The sequence below is a fragment of the Rhopalosiphum maidis genome, chromosome 3 (assembly GCF_003676215.2).
Source record: "Rhopalosiphum maidis isolate BTI-1 chromosome 3, ASM367621v3, whole genome shotgun sequence".
In the NCBI taxonomy this organism is placed as follows: domain Eukaryota; kingdom Metazoa; phylum Arthropoda; class Insecta; order Hemiptera; family Aphididae; genus Rhopalosiphum; species Rhopalosiphum maidis.
In genome coordinates, this window is record NC_040879.1 from 25,069,717 (window position 1) to 25,091,078 (window position 21,362).

The 21,362-nt window shown below is 27.2% G+C and overlaps 2 protein-coding genes across 2 annotated transcripts; one reads left to right on the forward strand and one right to left on the reverse strand.

Moving 5' to 3' along the window:
• Positions 1 to 4,215: 4,215 nt before the first annotated feature.
• Positions 4,216 to 11,619, reverse strand: LOC113557475. The gene is made up of 7 exons (XM_026963018.1): positions 11,239 to 11,619; positions 10,812 to 10,938; positions 10,570 to 10,738; positions 7,605 to 8,234; positions 5,481 to 5,555; positions 4,731 to 4,799; positions 4,216 to 4,366 (listed from the first exon to the last, which is right to left on the reverse strand). The coding sequence occupies exons 1-7, from the start codon at positions 11,349 to 11,351 to the stop codon at positions 4,314 to 4,316; spliced, it is 1,236 nt and encodes a 411-aa protein (XP_026818819.1). The 5' UTR covers positions 11,352 to 11,619; the 3' UTR covers positions 4,216 to 4,313.
• A 1,944-nt stretch (positions 11,620 to 13,563) lies between these two features.
• LOC113559005 (clavesin-2-like) lies at positions 13,564 to 17,754 on the forward strand. Its single transcript, XM_026964594.1, has 7 exons — positions 13,564 to 13,675; positions 14,719 to 14,810; positions 15,325 to 15,475; positions 16,362 to 16,555; positions 17,168 to 17,278; positions 17,337 to 17,478; positions 17,720 to 17,754. Exons 1-7 carry the CDS (start codon positions 13,564 to 13,566, stop codon positions 17,746 to 17,748), a joined length of 831 nt encoding a protein of 276 aa, XP_026820395.1. The 3' UTR covers positions 17,749 to 17,754.
• The last annotated feature ends 3,608 nt before the right edge of the window (positions 17,755 to 21,362 follow it).

Below are 21,362 nucleotides of genomic sequence, written 5' to 3' on the forward strand. Positions count from 1 at the left end.
TATACCTTAAAATAATTTACTACTGTTTTCTACGATGTCGTTTCGCCGGTCCACAGTATTATTCGCACGCGTGTATAGACACTGTAGACCATCGGTAATATTACATTAAATAATCGACGACAGTAACAATAATAATAATAATAATAATAATGTCGTGTAGTAGGTATAATAATGACGTATAAATATTATATTAAGACGAAAGCCGCACGTGACTATATTATTTATATTAAATTATCCTGCCCCGAGCTAGGTCACCCGAATACGAAATATATGTGTATGTACACCTATTATTTGCGGTTAAATTATTTTATTGCTTTAAATAGGCGGATATGATGTTTTATACGGTAGATATTATAGGTGTATGCCCTCGATCACCACCTTAGCTATATGCACAAGTACTCGCGGTGAATAACAATATATTAACGTCTTATGCCTATGTAAAATGCTTATTGTTGACACGTCGTAAGTACCGCAGAACTATACGATTTTATGAAATATGCATTCGCTCTGTTAGGATCACTACTGAAATACCGATGTAATATTATAATTTACTTAGTAAATGAAGCGCGACGCTTGTCTGTCGGTCGGCGAGTCGGTGCGGCGGGTCATATAAGTATAAACGGGTACCTAACCTAACCTATACCTACGATATAATATGTATTATTTATTATTATTGTTGTCACTGTCGTACGACTTCGGCTTTCGATTAATACTGAGTAGTACAACTGACGAACGTATTAAAATATAAAAATATATAATATCAAACGGGATAGTCGGTAGAGGTAGAGGTAGGTAACTATAATACTGCCGACTACGACACGGTGTTCCAACGGCGGCGGCGATGATGACCGCCTGGCCGCCGTTCCGATCGATTTCCGCGACGACATGACCGCGGCTCTCGACAATATATAGTGCGGGCGCCGATCATACGGCTGGTACGAATCACGAGTCATAGAGAGCACTGCCCCAATCGAGAGTAGTAACTCGCGTCGCCAGTTATTAATTAATACACGTACTTATTGAACAAAATTATACGTTTTAAAAGGTGATAGTTGCAGGTGCCTATTGATTTCATTACGTTTACGTAATTTTTATTTCAATCGACGCGGTTGTAATCGTATTATACTTTTAAAATGTATAATCAACCTATATTTGTATGAACGACCTAATGCGTTATGTTTAACGTTATTTGATGACTCGTATGGGTCGTAGGCACATAGGCATCTAAATGACAATAATCGGGGTAGGTATAGTACTCGGCAATGTCTGAATGATGTTAAGATGTTAAGATTACCTACTTGTCTTTTTTTTTATTGTAAAACTTTAAAGTCGGATTGATAAAAATATTACTGTGCACAGAAAGTGCCCAACATAAGTGGCTAAATCATGTTTTAAGAACCGTTATATATTAAGCTCGTTTATTTTATTCATTTAATATTTTAGTGATAGTGAATACCACCTAAGTATACTATAAAGTACGAGTGTTTTTGCATGTATAAAAAAAAGTAACGACATAATATGCAATTACTTTGCATAAAAAGTATAATGTAATTATATATTAATAATTATATTTAATAAAAACGCCAATTTATAATATTTATCGAATTGTATACCTGTCTAAATCTGTACGACTAATTGCTGTATAAACGTATAGTATTACAATTTATAATTTATTAAATACATTTATTTTTTTATTTTTTTTAACGTGTAATAATAATAGACTAAGGGCACACTTGAACACATTGTGCGGTCTGTACGCATATGTTTAAGTGTCAGCTATAAGACTTAAAGGATCCGTCCATCGTCAAGATAAATTGGATTGACCGACATAAATTAACGTCCGGTGACATATTAAACATTTTTCTAGGTTGACAACGAATACATGCCAAATCACGCTTCAAGGTCTATTCACACAATCTCCTATAATATTATAGTTTTTTATGCCCTATGGTACATGGATCGTCCAAAATTTTGGCCTGTCTTATCATCTTAAAAATGTGATGTTGTTACTAACAGTCAACAGAGCTGCTTTAGTGCCATACATAATGACCGTTTTTACTTTTATAGTCGATAATATAATAGACGTTTTTGAGGAGGATATGATTGATAAGGAATGCGTTGCAAATTTTGATCTACTGGTGTGAATGTGTGACCAACACTGACGATATGTCGATATACATTTTTTTTTTTTACACCAACTGACTTCATTCATTTCCGTACTAGATAGAACGGACATCTCGCTTCGAAATGTGAATATTATTACAAATTATTAAATTTAGCAATAAGTCTGCTAACATTAGGCGAATCTACAGGTGTGCTAAGGCACACCCCAATTATATAGAAAAAAAATAAATAATAACAATTAATAATATATAATATTCACATTAATTAAATTTAAATTTTTTTTTAAGAAGACGTCGCACCCGCATGTGTTGTCTTCGTCTTACATACGTACGACACGAATAACACGTTTACGCAATCTGAGTAGAAGGCAGTTTACCAATTGCGCCTAATTACTGTTTTATATACCAATTCAGAGCGCCTCCAGCGGATCTCGATACTTACATTGTACCTATATAATAAGATTGCGCTCTATACATTTTAGGATCGATAGACCAACTATTAGTATTAATACATAATATAACAGAAATAAATAAATAATTTTTTTTCATATTTTACAAGTTATCTTTTCATCGTCGATTATTCAAAATTAAATACCATATAATGTATACATTATAATTCGTTTCATAAAATTCCCGATACTGTTATCAAATGTATTATACCCAGTCACAATCAGTAGGTATTAGCTAGGTAATCAATTGACTAATAAATAAGTTTTAATTTTCAAGCATTTTAGTATGTGTTATACAAGCGCAATTGGTATACTGACATTAAAGGCTTAAACAAACATTTTGTGTTAGACGCAATTGGTCCATGCCCAAGTAGAACTCACTTAATTTTGGTTCTAGAGTACCTATTATAAAATTAAAAGATGACAATATTTCGGAGGGAAAGGGGCAAGACACTGAGGTTTTTTAAAAAATTTAGATTTTGAAAAGTTAAAGGTTATTTAAAAATTTAAAAGTTTTCGCTAATTCTAAATGATTATAATGAACGTATAAAACAGTTTAGTTTAGTTTTGGTGTATTTCAGAGTGTATAGGTTATGCTTTACTGTGTCTGTGTCACCAAACTCTTGTCTCATACTGCAATCACGATTCACGATCTAAAATGTTGAGTAATTAAATTTAATCTTCACTTGTAAAATATATTTCCCGGTTTATTTATAGCGTACAAAGTTTGCTTTTTTACCATTTAACAACAGCATTTTTAAAATTATTTTTTTTTCGAATAACTCATATTTTATTTCTTTTTTATTTTGGACTAAAAAACCAACAACTTATAAAATTTCAATAATTTAAACAAAAAACAACGAAAAAGTTTTATACTATTATACTACATAAACTATTTACTAAAATGTTAATTTTTTTATAATAATAACTAATAATTTGTAACACGAATGAAAGACAAATCTTTATGTCCGTATTTTCCGATTATTTAAAAAATTAATAACTCGATTTTTCATTATTTTATAGAATCAGAAATAGGGTTAAACCTGCTCTGTGATGCACTCTTTCATTAAAAAAAATCAAGATATTTGAATGAATAGTTTCAGAGAACATGCCTTAAAAATATTTCCATTTTCACATTTATATAATATAATATATAGAACATAGATATTTTATTATAAATATATAAAATGTATATTGTACATGTATCATGAATTAATGATTCATAATATTATACATTAGGACATTTCTATAAAAAATTATATTGATTAACTTTATATTACATCATACATTTAAAAAGTAATAATTTTTGAACAAAACTGTTAGTTTTATACTCATACTTACACATTATGTATTGATAAATTTAATCTTGTAAGTAGGTACCTTATAGTGTAGGTTTGAAAATGAAAATAATTTAAATTCTTTCCATTTAATATATAATAAACACATTTTTACCATTATATTATAATGTTTTTTAAAAAATGATTAGGTCATATGTATGTCACATAGTAACAATACGTTATAAGTTGCAACATACTTTTTTTTAAACAGTATTACATTTTTCCTATTGTATTAGGTATTTAGGAAGGTAGTAATTTTAAAATTTGAATTTATATATATCAACAAATCTTTAATGTAATATTTTGATTTTTTATTGCACTATTATAGAAAACTACTTACTTATTTATACATAATTCTTAGAAATTAATTATAAATAATAGGTATCTATTTTTTTACTTATTGCTCAATATAAAATTTCGTACAATGGTTGTGGGGAATCATATAGTGACGATCCACCTAAAAACATTAAACAAAGATTTAATTAAATTATTATGAATTTTAAGTACAAATAGATTATGATAAACCGTAAAAAAAAGTCCGAGATCAAAATTATTCAAAATAAATATTTTTTTATTAAAATAAACTTATATAATTTTTTGTTAGTAACTATAAACTATCAACGGTTACAGATACGTATTGTGTTTTAAATTGTTTAACTTATATGTTTTTTTAAAAACGTTTAGGACTTAAATACAAATTCTTGAAAAAAAGTTAGTTTCGTTTCGATTCTTTAAAACATTATTTTTTTTAGTAGCGGTACTTATAACATCAAATATGGTGGGTCGGTACCGTTTATTAATTTAAAGTTAAATATTATTACCTGTGTAATGAGGAGCTGAAAAAACTGGACAAAATATTTCTGGATGAGTTGGTAAATCAACATTGGTAGCTAAAATGAATCAAAAAATAATATTTAGTAAATAAATAAAATAATAATAATAATTAGAATTTAAAATTGACACAATAGACCGATAGATATACCATAGTATATGCGCTGTACTCACTATTCGTGCAGTCGTATTTACGAAGAAGTGGAAATAGGTACCATGGATCAGTATTACCCAACTGGTGTTCGCGGAACCTAAGAGTTCCGTCAGCCAGTGTCAAGGGTTTCGTGAGAAATTTGGGAAAATATAAATTAATTAATAATATTTAAATTGTTATTCTAACATTGAATAGCTCCAAAAATTATACTGGGGGTTCCACAAAACGTTCAAGCTTCTGCAAAGGTTCCGCGAGTAAAATAAGTTGGGAAACACTGCCATAGATAACAATAATTATCGACATTCGATATTTCATAAATCATAATTCATAATTTTAAATTTATACGTTAATATCACGTAAACTTCATTTTAAGACTATTTGTAATAAAGCTCATTAAAATATATACTCATTTTGTTACCTATTTAATGAAATAAATATTTTTTTTTTTTTAATGTCAGGAGTCCGGCCAGTATAGTATCCGTTAGTACCGGCCTATCTGGAAAATTCCAGATTTCCAGATGGGCCACTCTGCCCTACATGTATTAGGTTTAAGATATATTTATTATATTAAATAATTATTACTTACATGTATATAGTGTAGGAGTTTTTGTATATCTAACTGGTGGCACATGACATAGGTTTTGTGTTGTGATACATGTCTCTATAAAATATATAAATTAAAATGTTATGATAACCGGTGTCTTTAAGGATAATACAAAATAATGAACATTATAATAATTTACGAACGTTGTGCAGCGAAGAGGAAAATCGAACAAAGGGCGTATATAGGTATAGTTATCGAAGACATAGAAGATGTTTAATGAGGTAACGATAAAGGAGAAAGATAGTATAAAAGAAAATTAATGTGTTTCAACTTTTAAAGTATAATCAACGATATTGGAGCAGACGACTAAAGTTGACACGCTTAAAAGAAAAACCAGACAGGGTAATAATAAATTAATTAAATACTATTAAGTAATAATGTACACGGTGGTGCACAACAGAGATAACAGAAAAAAAAATCCCGAGAAAACGCAAAACGATGCTGTAACAGCGAGCGCTATTTAAACAGGAATGATTAATGAAAACGAATAATAATTTAAAACTTGACTTAGAATATATAACGAAAAACGTACAGCAATCATAGGAGGAGGGCTGCAGCATGTTTTCAATGAGTAAAATGTTTTTTGATATTTTTGCATTTATACTCGAGAAAGTTTTATTGATATTTGAATAGCACTCTATTTAAAGAAAAAAAAAATGTATGACTGATAGTACCTATTGTAAGTGAGAGCAAAACGCCATTGATGGTGTTGCCGTTTATACAGTCACTTTACTCGCACATAGATAAGCAAGTTAAAAAAAAAAAGGTAGGTAAGGGGTAGCTTATTTAACTATACATATATTTCACGAAATATGTTTTTTGATATTGCTATTAAAGTAATTAATTGTATTTTTAGTAGGTATTACAGCAGATTGATTTTAATTTTAGTCGAAAACATTGTATTTATTATGTTAGTAATATTTATTTATTACAAATATAATTTATAAAATATGTACTACTGATGTATAATATATCATTAGGTAATATCACTAAGTAATTTCATGATATGTTTTTTTATATAGTTATTTATGTTTAATAGTGATATAGTTTATTTCATATTTATACCTAATCAGAGATGTTTTACATTTAATTTAATTTTTAATAGCATGGTTTCCTACATTTTCAATTGGTTCTTACTTCTTGGTACATAATTTTACAAGTTCTTCTAGTTTTATAGGTATAGCCATATTTAAGCAAGGACAATTGTACTAGGTCCATTCATAAGAGGGGCCCATCAACTCCAGGTATATAGTATTACAATAATTAATCGTATACTTTTATCATACGTTAGGAAAACAAAATAGGTTTGGATTTTTCTTAAATATTTTAGTGGGTTAAAAAGTATAATGGCTTTTAACAACGGCCTTAAAGCTGAAATCAAATTTGACTTAAAACATTACACTTAAAAACATTTAGTTTGATATATAAATGTAATAAATAATAATCAAAATACTAATTTTTATTTAAAAAAAAGGTTACTTTCTAATCTGTATACCTACTTAGTTAAATACATATTAGGCATTAATTGAAAACAATTAAAGTGTTAAGTGTTTTTTTTATATTAAATAATCATATTTTTAAAATGTTATTCTATAATCCAATCACTCATTTATAAGTAACTAATTACATTTAAAATTAATCTAAAAATAATGTATTATGCTTAAATTTTATTGAAGCAAATAGAAATGAATGATTTGGGGCCCAAAATTGTAAATTTTACTAGACCTATATGAATTGGTAAATCAGGCGCTGGGTATAGTAGAGGCTATGACATCGGCTGCACGTATCGTGGTGTTTTTTTATAAATTTATAATTTGCCGTTACTCATCACTATAATATATAATATTGAATAGGATTTTCATTCGTGTTATGTGGTAAATGGTAACATCGTATAAAATATTATATAATATAATAAAAGGTATTGCAAACAATGCAAACTGTTAAAGCTTTGACCAATCCGCACGCTAAAAACAATGTATAAAAAAAAAAATCATCAACGCCTCTATGCACCCAAATCTTCAATAAATAACTTTCGAGTTTTAGGGAATAATATTATCTTTGCCGCCGTGCTCATCACTTCTGTGGCTGTGTGGCCATTGCGCATACCGTGAACTTTGCCGGTGCTCTGCTGCGGCCACGGGTTTCGGGCGGCCCCGGAGTCAGCGTCTCGCGGTTTGGACGTCGTCCCGTAGCAGTTGAAGAACACGACGAACATGATGACGAACACCATGGCGATGGCCACCAACGTCATGGCGAATATCCATATGAGCCTCGTCACCAGCTCGTCGTACTTGAGCGCCGTCGCCTCCAGAGGGGTCCACGCCGTCTCAGCCGCCGCCGCCGCCGCCGCCGCAGCCGAATGGTTTTGGGCCGCCGCCGCTGGTTTTCGCGTGCCCGCGTCCACGATGCCGCTTTCGATCCTCGTCCCGTTGGCCTCGTCCACGGCCGCGGGTTCCCACGTGGCCGTCTGGAGTCGTATGGTAGTGCTCAGCATCCGGAATCGCGCCGAACGGTCCACCGCCGGCGTCGCCTCGTCAGTTTTGCGTACGGTGCTGTTGCGGCCGCCTACACCGGCCGCTTGCCGGGCGGGCAACCGACCGGCGCCGCTGCCGCCGCCACAGAAAATTGACGATCCAGTGGCGGCCGTCTTGCAGCATCCGGTGCGGTGGTCGCAATCCGGACAGGTCTTGTCACAAGAGTTCGCACAGCCCAGGCCCCAGCGTCCGACGTCGCACACTGAAACACGCGAATTCGCAGATGCCGTGGGTTTTAAATATTTCGTGTATTTCAACGTGTACACGTCGATTACAATTTAAATGATTTGTGATAATTATTCATATAACGTATATTAGATGTTCATCCATTTTTTTTTAAATTAACTGTGGCACTTGGCTAGGAAAATTAAAATCCTAAAAATAAATTTAATAATTGTATGTACATTTATAAAATTGCAGCTTATTATAAAGTGACTGTGAACATTTGTATAAATGTATAATATATTAATGTTGATGTTCATTTTTAAAATAATATTTTTTATAACTTTTAACTGCATCTCTAGACAATTTCACCGAGTTCGTTAAAAATATGGTTCAATTTTGACCAAACGGTTTCGACGGTTTTGCTCTATGGTAACATATTATTTTATTTCTGATGTTTAGTTTTTCTCTTTTTATATATTTCTTTATTGATTTTGATGAACAGTAATCTAACCAACAAGTAATTTCTGTTGATATTAACCTTTAAAAAAATATTTTCCATATCTATTATATTTAATAATAAAATTTTAAATTTTAATTTTAATTTTTAATTTTTTAATTTTTTTTTTATCCTTCGATTTATTTTTAAGCAGTACCATACAAATATTTATATAAATATGAATGTACTATATTGAATTACGATAGACAATTGTATTAAAAGTTTTAAAGCCAATAAATACGGCGTTTAGTAGACTTAGCTATAACTTAGGCATTAAAATGCACAAATTTCCCAAAAAAAGGAGTTTTTTATTAAACATAAATAATAGTGTACTTTATGATATCTCTATTATATAACATTTTATTAATTTATGAACTTCAAGATTGAAAGTTGTTTTGTTTTCACCTATATTGATAATTTTTGTATAAAATACAATTGTTTTTATGTATTATATGTTTTTAAATTTAAAAAAAACACCAGAATTGTTAATAATATTTTTTAGTTTTATGATTATTGTATAAATATAATTTTTTTTAGTCAAATATTTATTGTATATTTTATGTGTGTCTGAATCAAAATATCATAAAAGAATACTTATAATATATGTACCTATATACATAATATGTTTTAAAAATTAACGTTATTAGAGATATGAAATAATGTCTAAATCTAAAGGATCACTTTAAATTGTACTTTAACATGTTAAGACAATCATTTTAAAATTGTTTAAATAAAGCTGAGCGTTTCTGATCTGTAATAGGCATGTTAATAAGACATTATATTAATTAAAATTATTTTGTTTTTATACTTAAATAATATAAATAATATTTACTTTGTTAATAAATGTCTTGATTATTATATTGATTTTAAGAGTGTAATTATTGCCTAACCACAGGCTGTAATAAGTTATTGTTCCAAATTCTAATTAAATTGTACAAAGTGCAAAGTACGCTGCAGTACGTAAAAAAATAATAATTAATATAATATTAATTATAGCAGTATTATATCAACAGTGCTACCTATATTATTTCATTATGCAACATTAATTATTACCTATATTAAGAAAATATTTGAATAGTATAAATTAAAATTATAACTTATAACTAAGCAAAAAAATATTTATATAAAGGTATTTTATATTGTTATGATGAATATTTTAAATTATCATTTGTGTGTGGACATTTTTAGAAATGTTCTTACAAAATAATCAAGTACATTCTTACATTTCAAAAAATACCGCGTGCATTATTGTTTTTTAGTATTGTTACTTCCCGACTTAGGTCAATATTCATGCATCAATGTAGGAATGAAAACTTGTATAAGTGTTTGTAAAATATTTATAATACGTTTAACTTGATTCAATAATACAAATATATGTGAAAATAAGGTGTTGGAGAGCGCTGATCGGTGTTACGACCTGACTGATAAATAAAACTGTGAGTGGTGTACGACCTGCCTCGGAATGTCATCTTAGATATCCCTAACCATCTGCAGAGCTCTCGCCTCTGTCACCCTTATATACGATCGACTTGCAATAGAGTGATATGGTTATAGTGGTGGTGACTCCGTTGACACAAGGTGCCTCGTATCAATATTAACTTTCTCGTCGTTCGTATCGATATCCGTCTTCGCGAGTTTCGACTTTTCTAAGAAATGAGCGACGTGTGAACATCTCCAAATGTTCGAATTAAATAGTAGGTATATATCGTTTTCTATTCGTCATGACCTTCACACGCCTGTGTTATTAATTTTATAAAACGGAATATGTGTCACCAAATAATATAATATTTATATAAGAGTTTCTATACCGTATAGCCATGGACTCGTAACAGTATATTAAGACCACTGAAAATTGTTGCTAATATTAAATACTAACTTTGCTTGCATAAATGACCCGTGTATCCTGATTTGCATTTACATCTGTCAGTGCCTGGTGTACATTGAATATTCGGACACTGGTCTTCAGCACATCTCGAAACACAACTGTCGTATAACTGAATTTGATCCTTGCAACATCTCTTCACTTTACGCATTTTAGGCACTGTCTAAAAAAAAAAAAAAAAATACGAAATTTAATACGGAATTAAAATGCAAAAACGCCGTTTACCGGTTACTAACAATATTTCTGAGTACGGTCCTAAACTCTCGCTTATTGTCTGGACATCTGGGTGGTATGTCCAAGCACCATTTATACTTAGTAACTTGCACAGGTTCATTGATGCTGACTGTGATGACCTCATCGTAACTTTAAACACATAATATACATAACTGTCATAACTGGATTTTGCTTCGTTAATATCGTATATTATTTATGTGGAGTAGCGCAACTTTGTTTTTTCCTAGGCTTCGGTAGTGTGAAGCCCATTTGTTGAAAAGCACATCATACCCACCACCCAGTACTTATTCTTTCGATAGGCCCAAAATATGTTTTCACTTTACTATAATGATTGAAATAAGGCATATTTCGCCATAAAACAAAGCTCGTTTTATAGCTGACACCCTCGTAACGCTTAATATGCGTCACCGTTTTTAAAAATGTACCTACCTCTCAGTAAAATCACAATCAGTGCTGTAGCATAGACACGGTTTCGACGGGATCGTTACCCACAGGAACGCAAACAAAACAGCAGCGTTCAAATACGACGTCGTTTGGCGCATTATTACAATAAATATCTAGATACAACACTACACCGGCCACCGGGTATCTGATATAGTTATACTCAAGCGTGTCATATATATTAAATATGTATCCTCGCAAAAGACGTGAATAGATGATTAGACGACAAAAATAAGGGCCATGTATATTATAGAATTACGTACACGTTTGTATAAATCGATCGAGCGCCGGGAGAATATACCTACCTACCGGTAGTCGCTAATATTACATTAATAGAACGCGCACGACGACGACTAACGACGTACTCGATGGTTGTTGGTTGTAGAGCGGAATCGGTTTGCTCTGAAAGGGTCAATTAAGTGGTCTCGTCCTAATAAGAAGGAGGGAGGGCGTTAAACGGTGTATTTAATCTATACGAGTTAGAACGTCATATGACACAAGTGAACTCCTAAATTGAAATCGTCTTTTACACAATAAATTGTATTCACAGTACGAATGAATATAATATTATAGTGTACCTAGTACTTATATACCTACCTAATACTTATATTTAATCTAGATTTCAATAGTTATATTTACGTATAGGGCTTGGACGAATATTTTCGTGTTGTTAGAAGGTATAGCTATAAATTACTTAAAGAACCTATTCAAATACACTTTTTATCACTTTTTGGAAGTAGGTACGAATGAAAACAAATGTTTAGTAAAATATAATTTAGCTTATAATATATTCATTTAGGTTGCTAAAATAAATTTTTTCAATGGTATTTTATACAGCTAGTCCAATCCCGAGCATAATGTTAAGAATACAATATTATTTACGAGTATACATATAAAATAATTCAAAATATTTGTAAAGATTTAAAAAAATCCAAATATATTTTCTATGCATTTTCGAGGAAAAAACAATATTAAAAAATTTAATTTCGTGATTGTAACAGCCTATAGATATTAACTCGGTTAATTATAATACACGTATGTCACATGTATTGCATTCAAATAATACGTATCTAGTACCTACCACTAATGAATAACTTTGAAAATAATTTTAAGAGTAATAAAATTATTAAGCCATTCGTTTTTTTCAGTACTATTCAAATCAATCCCTTCATTTTCCTCTTTTGACCAGCTTTTATTTACAAATTGTCAAAGACGTTTTTGTATTTCATCAATAGTCAATTTACCAAACAAGAAAGGAGACTGAATGAACTTTGATTGAACACTGTTTATGTATTTTATATCATACATGAACATTAATTGAATACAAAAAATAACCCAATAAAATATTCTATAAAATCTAACATTGCGGATACTTTGGTAGACAGATGGGTCACAAAGAAGGCTGTTTTTAAATTTAAAAGAAATAATAAATCCCTGTACCTAATTTAAAAACTTTTTTTTACTTTTTTCATTTTTTTTCCGAAAAAAAAAATCAAGAATATATTTATTCGACACAATGTTAACTCTCCTGTATTTATAATGAATTATGTTTCAGACTCTATACCAGCTGTGGTGAAAATAGAGCGCTGCACATACAAATTAAGAATGAGGGTTATGCGTGATACAACGTTATATTATTTTATTATATTACAGTGTATCCGTTTGATACAGGGCCATTTTTCACGTAACCCACCGACATAACATTTTAAAATTTATGTTTTTAATCGTTACAAATATTTATTAACACGTTTTTTTAGAGTATGTTTTATTTTTTAGGGGCCCTAACTGTTCAATCTCAAATACACCAATCATGATATTTATAATGTTTTATTCTTTATTTTAATAATAATTTCATCAAAAAATATCTTGTTTAATAGTATAATACTATAACATGGGTCCCAAATACGAAAATTCTATGAAATATTTTATTGTTTATTATTACTGTTATGTTAATTTTTTAGTGTGCATTTATAATAATATACATTGCATTGTAGTGTGTTTCAATACATTTTTCAATAATAATTGTTATAGACTAATTATGGACTATTTTTTAATCTTCATGTATCAAAAAGTAGTTTTAGAAAAAAAAAACATAATACTCGTGTATTTATTTAATTGGTACTTACAGGACGTACAGATACACATCAATTTCCGGTGTTATATTTTTGCAAAAATGTATGATTGAAGATCAGTTTATAATATTATTGAATATTTCTTTTACATATTTTTTCATTCAATTTGCACTGTACTTAGTGAGTTTTTGAAAATTCATACAATTGTGAAACTTATTTACTTTTATTAAATACCTACGAAATGTCAGAAAACCAAATTAATTCATCCGAAATGAAATTTAAATTACAAAAAGAACTTAATGAGCCGTCAGATCCAAATTTAGCCATTGATGAATTGCGTACATTAATTAAAGGTATGCAAAACCTATATAATAATTAAACATGTTAATAAATATAGTACATTGTAATTGGTTGCGTTACCTAACAATTCAAAAAAGTGGTAAATTATAATTTTATAGTGGTTATGGAAATAACCATGATAATTTTATTATTTTGCCTTTTATATACAAATTTAAAAATAAATTATTTTTATTGTATAAGCAGGTAGGTATGTAATAAGATGTTTTACATAATTGTTTATTTATTACAATAAGTTGAATATAAGGAAAAATTATACTAATAACATCTATATAATAAATATCTTGTTGTGTTATAGGTATAAAATTAAAACAAAAGGTAACTATTTATCATGTTTTAATACTAATTATTTGATATTTTTGAGTATTCTAAAAGTAACTAAGTCATCAAAAGTTAATATTACTGTTGAATAAAATCAAATGTGACATGATTTTATTATTGCGATTTTAAATAGGCAGTGTTTTGAAAATAAATATTATTATTACTTACTTGATTGAAATCATTCAATCAGTCAAAACAAGGCAACTTTTAATAATTCAAAACATTTTATAATTTCAAATAAGGTATATAGTATTAAATCTAATTAATTTACTGCAATCATTATTTTATTGGCTTGATTTTCCATAGTGCCCAAATGCTATTATGATTGACAGATTGATATCTATATTGAGGTTATGTTAAAGCTAAAATATTAGTCTTTTAATAGAAAATATAAACTCACATAATATAAAGTGTACATATGAAATTTCAACATGAAACCGAAATTAATCGCAGACACTAACTTATATAGTTAAAGTACCTACTTCGGTATTTATGTTTATGTATTGTTTGGTATGAAATACAATACAATATGTACCAAAATGTTTACATTGCTTTCAATAAAATATAATAATAGATATTATACTTTATTAAGATTTAAGTATTAGATAGTATTTATTACTTATACAAATAGTTGAATGTATGCAATATAAGTACATGTAGGTATACATTACCTATCATTATTATATGATTGTTAAAATAGCCTGTTTAATTTTGAAAGGTGATATTTTATTGAAATCAAGAATGGATGATGCATTTATGCTTAAATTTTTAAGAGCTAGAAAATTTCAAGTAAACAAAGCATTTAAATTGGTAAGTTATTATTAGTCATAAATTATATTATGATTCATAATATTCTAAAAATCAAAGTACATAATATAATAAATATTTTTTAAAATCAATTTTATTAAAATTCAGTGGTTATATATCTAGGTATTTATGCGAAAAACATGATTATTTACAGTTAAACATGATTCTTTGATCTTTGCTGAAAATATTTATATTTTATCTTATTTATAATATTATTGTTGTATGATAAATATTTTAGTGACATACCAGTACAGTACATGATATTGGTTTTATAATATTTACTTATCATTTTAATATATGTACATTGTACATATTGACTGTATGTCTACATAATATGAGATTTTATGTAATTTTATTTAAAATATTTTTTACTATTTCTTTATTAATAGTTATCGTACGACAACAATTGTGATTTTTAACTAAATTATCAATTATAAAATTAAAATATTTTAAATATTTTGTTTGCGGAAATATTAAAATGTAAATAAATTGCTTTATTTTTTATGAAAAATAATAGGTTCAAAATTATTTTGAGGCAAAAGAAAAGAATCCGAAATTATTCAATTTAATTGTTCCATCCAATTATATCCTTTTTTTGGAAAGCGGGACAGTTTTTATGTTACCTCATAGGGATCAGCACGGACGAGAAATATATGTTTTTAGAATGGGTAGGTTATATTTATAATATTAGTGAAGTTAATGTTAATGTATTTTAAGTAAGACATTATATTAGCTATATTAGTTTAAAAAATGAAGTCTTATAGTACTTTTACCTAACTTAAGATAATATTATTTGCACATTTAGAATATTTTTAAATTTATTTATACTCGTATATCGACTCGTTTACCTTTTGGCTAATTATTATCAACAGTTCAATATCTATTTAATAGTCGATCAATACTTTCTTATTGATAGACCTATAGCTTAACCAAAATATATTTAGCTCTAGATAACATAATTATTATGTTGAATGTAATTCCAATAACAAAAAACTACCTAGAAATCTATGTAGTGGCTTAGTATACTTTAAGTCTGATTTGATAGCTTCGACTTTTTGATGGATAATATAGAATTAAGCTTTTCTTGATTCAAGAACATATTTTCCGAAAACCGGCGTGAGTTTTTATTCGAAACTGTATATACATATCTTTACTAGTTTACTGTAACTTTTTATGTGATACATAACAAATACTATAAAAATATATATATTATTTAAAAATGTGTTTTTGATAACGATGAATACTTGAAATATTATAAATTATAATGAACCAATGGGTTGGTTATACAAGTTTAATGTACAATTTATTTGTTTGATATATTTTTAGAATTTGTTGTCTTAATTTAATAAACATTAACATTTTTTTTTGCATATTTTGTAAATTTTAATGATAACAAGTGCATAACGCATGCCTATTTATTACATTTTCAATAAATATATTATTCTGGGACCAATTAATAATATTGTATACTAATGTGCATAGGTAGCGCGTATTATAATAAATATAATAATATAGGTAGTACAATGATTATAATATCATAATATTATTATTTAGAAAAGGTTTTATCTGGAATGAGCATAGAAGATGTTTTTAAAATAAACTTGATGATTTTGGAAGTCATATCTGAACATCCAAAAACTCAACTTGCTGGTATGGTTGCAATTGCTGATTTTACAGGATTTAAGTGGCTGAAACATTATCAATATTTATCACCTTATTATGCTAAAAAATCTGCTGAAGTTGTGCAAGTAAGAAACAGTTTATATTATATTACTATTATTATTTTTTATATTACTTTCTCTAGTAATATTGTACTTTAGCTTTTTGAGTGTTTAGTCCAAACAACCGACTAACGTGTACTTTATTTAATGTTGAAATTTATTTTTAATTATTTATTTATATATAGTCATGATGAAGTAAGTATAATAATCTGTAGAAGAAATATATGTCTAATTAATTATTTTTGACGGTGATGGTAGCTTATAACCAGATTTTACTGTTAACAATGTAGAATCCCTTTCTTGAAACAATAATGGAATAATCATAGACTTGGAATACTCTAAACTTGTCTTAAGAGACAACTAATAGGACCGGTAGAGGGCTCTAAAATCCTATATACAATTGTATTCTTGGTTGAAGGATGAATATCGAAAACGAAGACTTAGAAATAAAATGATTATTAAGTATTTAATAACTATTCTCTTAATATTATAATGACATTGTATAATTCACTCAAAATAATAAAGCTATTATAGCCCTAATTTTTCCTACCAATGGCTCATATTTACTAAGTCACCTCAAAAATATTTTTTTGTCGTCATATAATATTTATTAATATTAAGATTGATTCATTTTTTAAGGATAGCTTCCCATTAAGGTTTCAAGGATTTCATTTTATCAATGAACCATTATACTTATACACTGTATATTCAATCATTAAACCATTTTTGAAAGAAAAATTACGATGTCGGGTTAGTTTTTTTTTCTCTTGTAATTTTATTCTTTATAATATTGAAAGTTTTTTTAAAGATTCATTTTCACGGAAACAATTTCAATTCCTTGCATAAATATATTGCACCAAATATTTTGCCAACATATTATGGTGGCGATTTAGAATTTGATCCGATAACTTGGGTACAACAACTCTTGAGGAAAGAACAGTATCTTAAAGGTAAAATATAGCTAATATATAATATAATTTATAGAACATCAAAATTGTTAAACATTTTTAGTTTTTAGTAGTTTGTTCTAAAGTTTTATATAAGTTGTAAAAAGAGAATGGGTTTTAATTTAGCATAAAAGTAATAATATTTATATTTATTTGTAATTATATTTTTTTAGTTATAAATTTATAATAAACTATTGTAATTATAATTATAAAACAATAATGGAACATTTTATTTTTATTTTAGATCTAGGGCAATATGGATACAACAGGTGATTAACGCAATTATTTTCAAAAATTATAATGTAGTTGTCTACCTACTTATTATGTTTAAATATTATTATTATTAGAGATGAGAAGTTATAGGAGATAAAATTGGCAAAATATGCACAAAAAAAAAAAACAACAAAAATATGCATAGATAAAAATTTGTTTTATATTATTATACTATTGAATATTTATTATTTTTATTTAATTACAATTATTATAATTTATTAAGTTATTTTACAACCAAAAAAAAAAAAATACATATATGTAGTTAAATAAATTGTATTTGTTGCATTGAACAATTGAACATTTTAATCATCGTCTAAATTGCGACGATTGTTCGAATACATATTCTTACAACGGGAAAACCTTGTACAAATCTAAAAAATATATTTGTTTTTGCAAATATTGTGATACTTACATTTAATTATTATTTTTTTTTTATACCTCCAAAGTACATGCAGCTTATTGTTTTATTGTAACGATTATCCACACATAAAACTACAGGTTTTTGTATTCAATTATTGTTTTATATGATAAATTAAAAATAAACACACAAATTTACTAAAAATGAATTTATTCGTACGAAAAATCATTAGGTACCTAAAATGCTATTTTTGAAGAAAAATACCAAAATATACAAAAAAAAAAACTACAAATATGAACTCGCTTTAGGTTATAGAAGATAGAACACAGTTGTAGGTAACCTAGCTAAATTGAAGACACGGAGATACATATATGCAATTTCTAAATCTTCTCATCCATAATTATTATATAAGTAATGCGAGTCTCATATTACCTTTGTAAAAGTATATTTTGTAGAATTTGTTAATTAATAATATATGATACATTAAATTTAAATTAACTAATCATAACACACGAGTAAAATAAGAAACATGTTATGCTAAGAATTTTAAGTTCTGAGTTACCTATGTTATTTGTTAAAGTTAATTTTCAGTAAAATCAATACTTACTTACAAAAAAATAAAATTCTGAATAAAATAAACTATAATTGCATTAAAATATTTGTATTTATGTTTATTCTGAATACTATACTTTCCTATATTCCTTTAACATATATTGTATATATCATTACACTACTAATAATAAAATAATTAGAAATTTACTAGTTATTACTTAAATTTTAGGATATTAACTTAGTATACCTTTTTAATAAAACTGTCAATACGATTATATGATACTAATGTTATTATATAAAACTTCATAGAAAACAAAAATAGACTGAGTACAAATAATTCAATCAAAAATCTTGGAGACCTTACAAAAGATATTTCCCACCTCAATATAAATTATACACTGCATAAAGACCTTTTGATACTATTGATAAAATATGTAATTTAACCATAGAATACAGAAAATACCATGTAAGATAACTCACTTCGTACAGTGCTTACATACCTGCAATATTATGTCAAATGTTATAAGACATATACAGTATAATTTAGTTTTTACCTATAAAATATTATAAAATATACAAATATGTCAACATAATATATAGTAACATTGGACTTAATGAAATTTATAATAATATTAAAGTAGGTAAAATGTAGTCCTGGATTTTGTATGATTAACTTCTAAAACTTAATTTCTTTTTCAAAAATTATAAAAAAAAGACAAATGTCAAGTGTAATATTTAAAGAATAATATTAAGCTGTTATGTTCTTAAACTCTGCATAAATTATTCTATAATTTATTTACATATCCATAACTTAATTTTCGTAGTGTGTAGATTGTCATAATACCCACATGAGTATGAGATATTTTTTGTAAGATAAAAATGTAAAACCATTTTCAATTATTTAACATGACGTGTTTATTAGGCATTGCATCAGGGTATAAAATGTGAGTATTTTTGATAAGTGGTTAAAAAAAAAAAAAAATGCAATTGGTGCAGGAAGTATAAACTATAATATTAAGTATAAACATTTAATATATAATTTATAGTAATTATTATATTGTGTGTGTACAGAAATATTGACTACATTTTCATGACTTATTTGTTACAAAATGCAAAAGTTGTTCATAATTGTAAAATAACAGACCATATTATTGTATTCAATAGGGGTTGAAAACATTGTGTGTTAGTAAAAAGGGTTCATACTCATTATTATTATTACTATACTATTTTATTATACCCGTTTTAATAAATTAAGTTGGGGCAAACATTTTTCAATTATATTTTATCATGGTGATAATTTATTAAATTCGTTTGATTTTGTTTTGAAGTTCAATTTGGAAATTAATATTATTTTCTGTTAAGAATTAAAAAAAATAAATAATTATAAAAAGTTAATACATTTATATTCTTTTAAACATTGTTTTTTTGAAAAATATCATGCATCAATTTAATTTTACTAAACATATACCTAACAAAACAAACTGATGAAATTAAAATTAACAAACAACAAATGTAAACGTCAAATAAATTGAATAAATTGTCATAAACTAAATAAATAAATATTCTAATAATTTAATGTTTATTATATTTCAAAATAATTATCATGTGACGTATTAAAATATAATATTATTAAAAAAATCCATTTTTCAGATTGTTTTAATTTTATTTTTATTAACTGTTTCATATACAGAAGTATATAGAAGAACAATATAATTTTTATATTTTCAATAAATGCTTTGTTGAGTCAAATAAGCTTAAAAAAAGTTTTGTATAGCATTTATAATAATAATACCTGTGAAAGTATAAGATAACGCACTCGGTGATTTGTGGATTATTTGAATTATAATCTATTTTATTATACTTTTAAACCCTTATTAACCCTAATTCGAAACATTTTAAAACTAATAAAACTAATTTACTGATGTTGTTCTATCAATGCATATTATAAACATTGTGTACTATATTATTTATAGTGAACTCGTATTAATGAGGTAATATTTTAAACGGTTAACAAAAAAATAAATAAATAAATAAATTATAAAGTGAACAACTTTAAACATGTTGAAATGATATATTAATATTAATATAAAGTTGAAATTGGTACAATGATTTACAGTGATCATTGGCCATCATATAATTGGTACCTACTTTGGAAAATGTTTTTTTTAAGTTTTTCTTTTTACTAAATTTCACAAAATTAAACAAGCTAGTTTAATCATATTTTGTACAGGTACTAATTACAAGTATACTGTTTTAGTTAAACTTTAAATGTCTTTGTTTTTTTTATGTGAATAGAAAAATATAAACACGAATAATAAGAACAACAACAATTGAATAGTATACATAAAAAGACTAAAAATTGATTAATAACTACTTAAAGACTATTGTATATGTGTAGTGTATAAATTAGTAATACCAACACGTATAAATATTAAAGTTATTAAAGATCAAATATTTCTGTCTTAAACCTACTAATATATGGACTGCGACAGGTCCCTGGCCAATATCACTGCAAAGAGTTGCATAATGGTAACAATGGTGACATTGTAAAAAAAGATATAAGGAATAGCAAATAGTGTATCATGTTTATTGTTACCTTTTTCTAACAGTATTGTCCCTAAATTACTCAATTTACGTTCAGTCCTCTAGCCACATAATTAAATGACTACAATTCTAATGGGTATATATCAGAGAAACAATGATA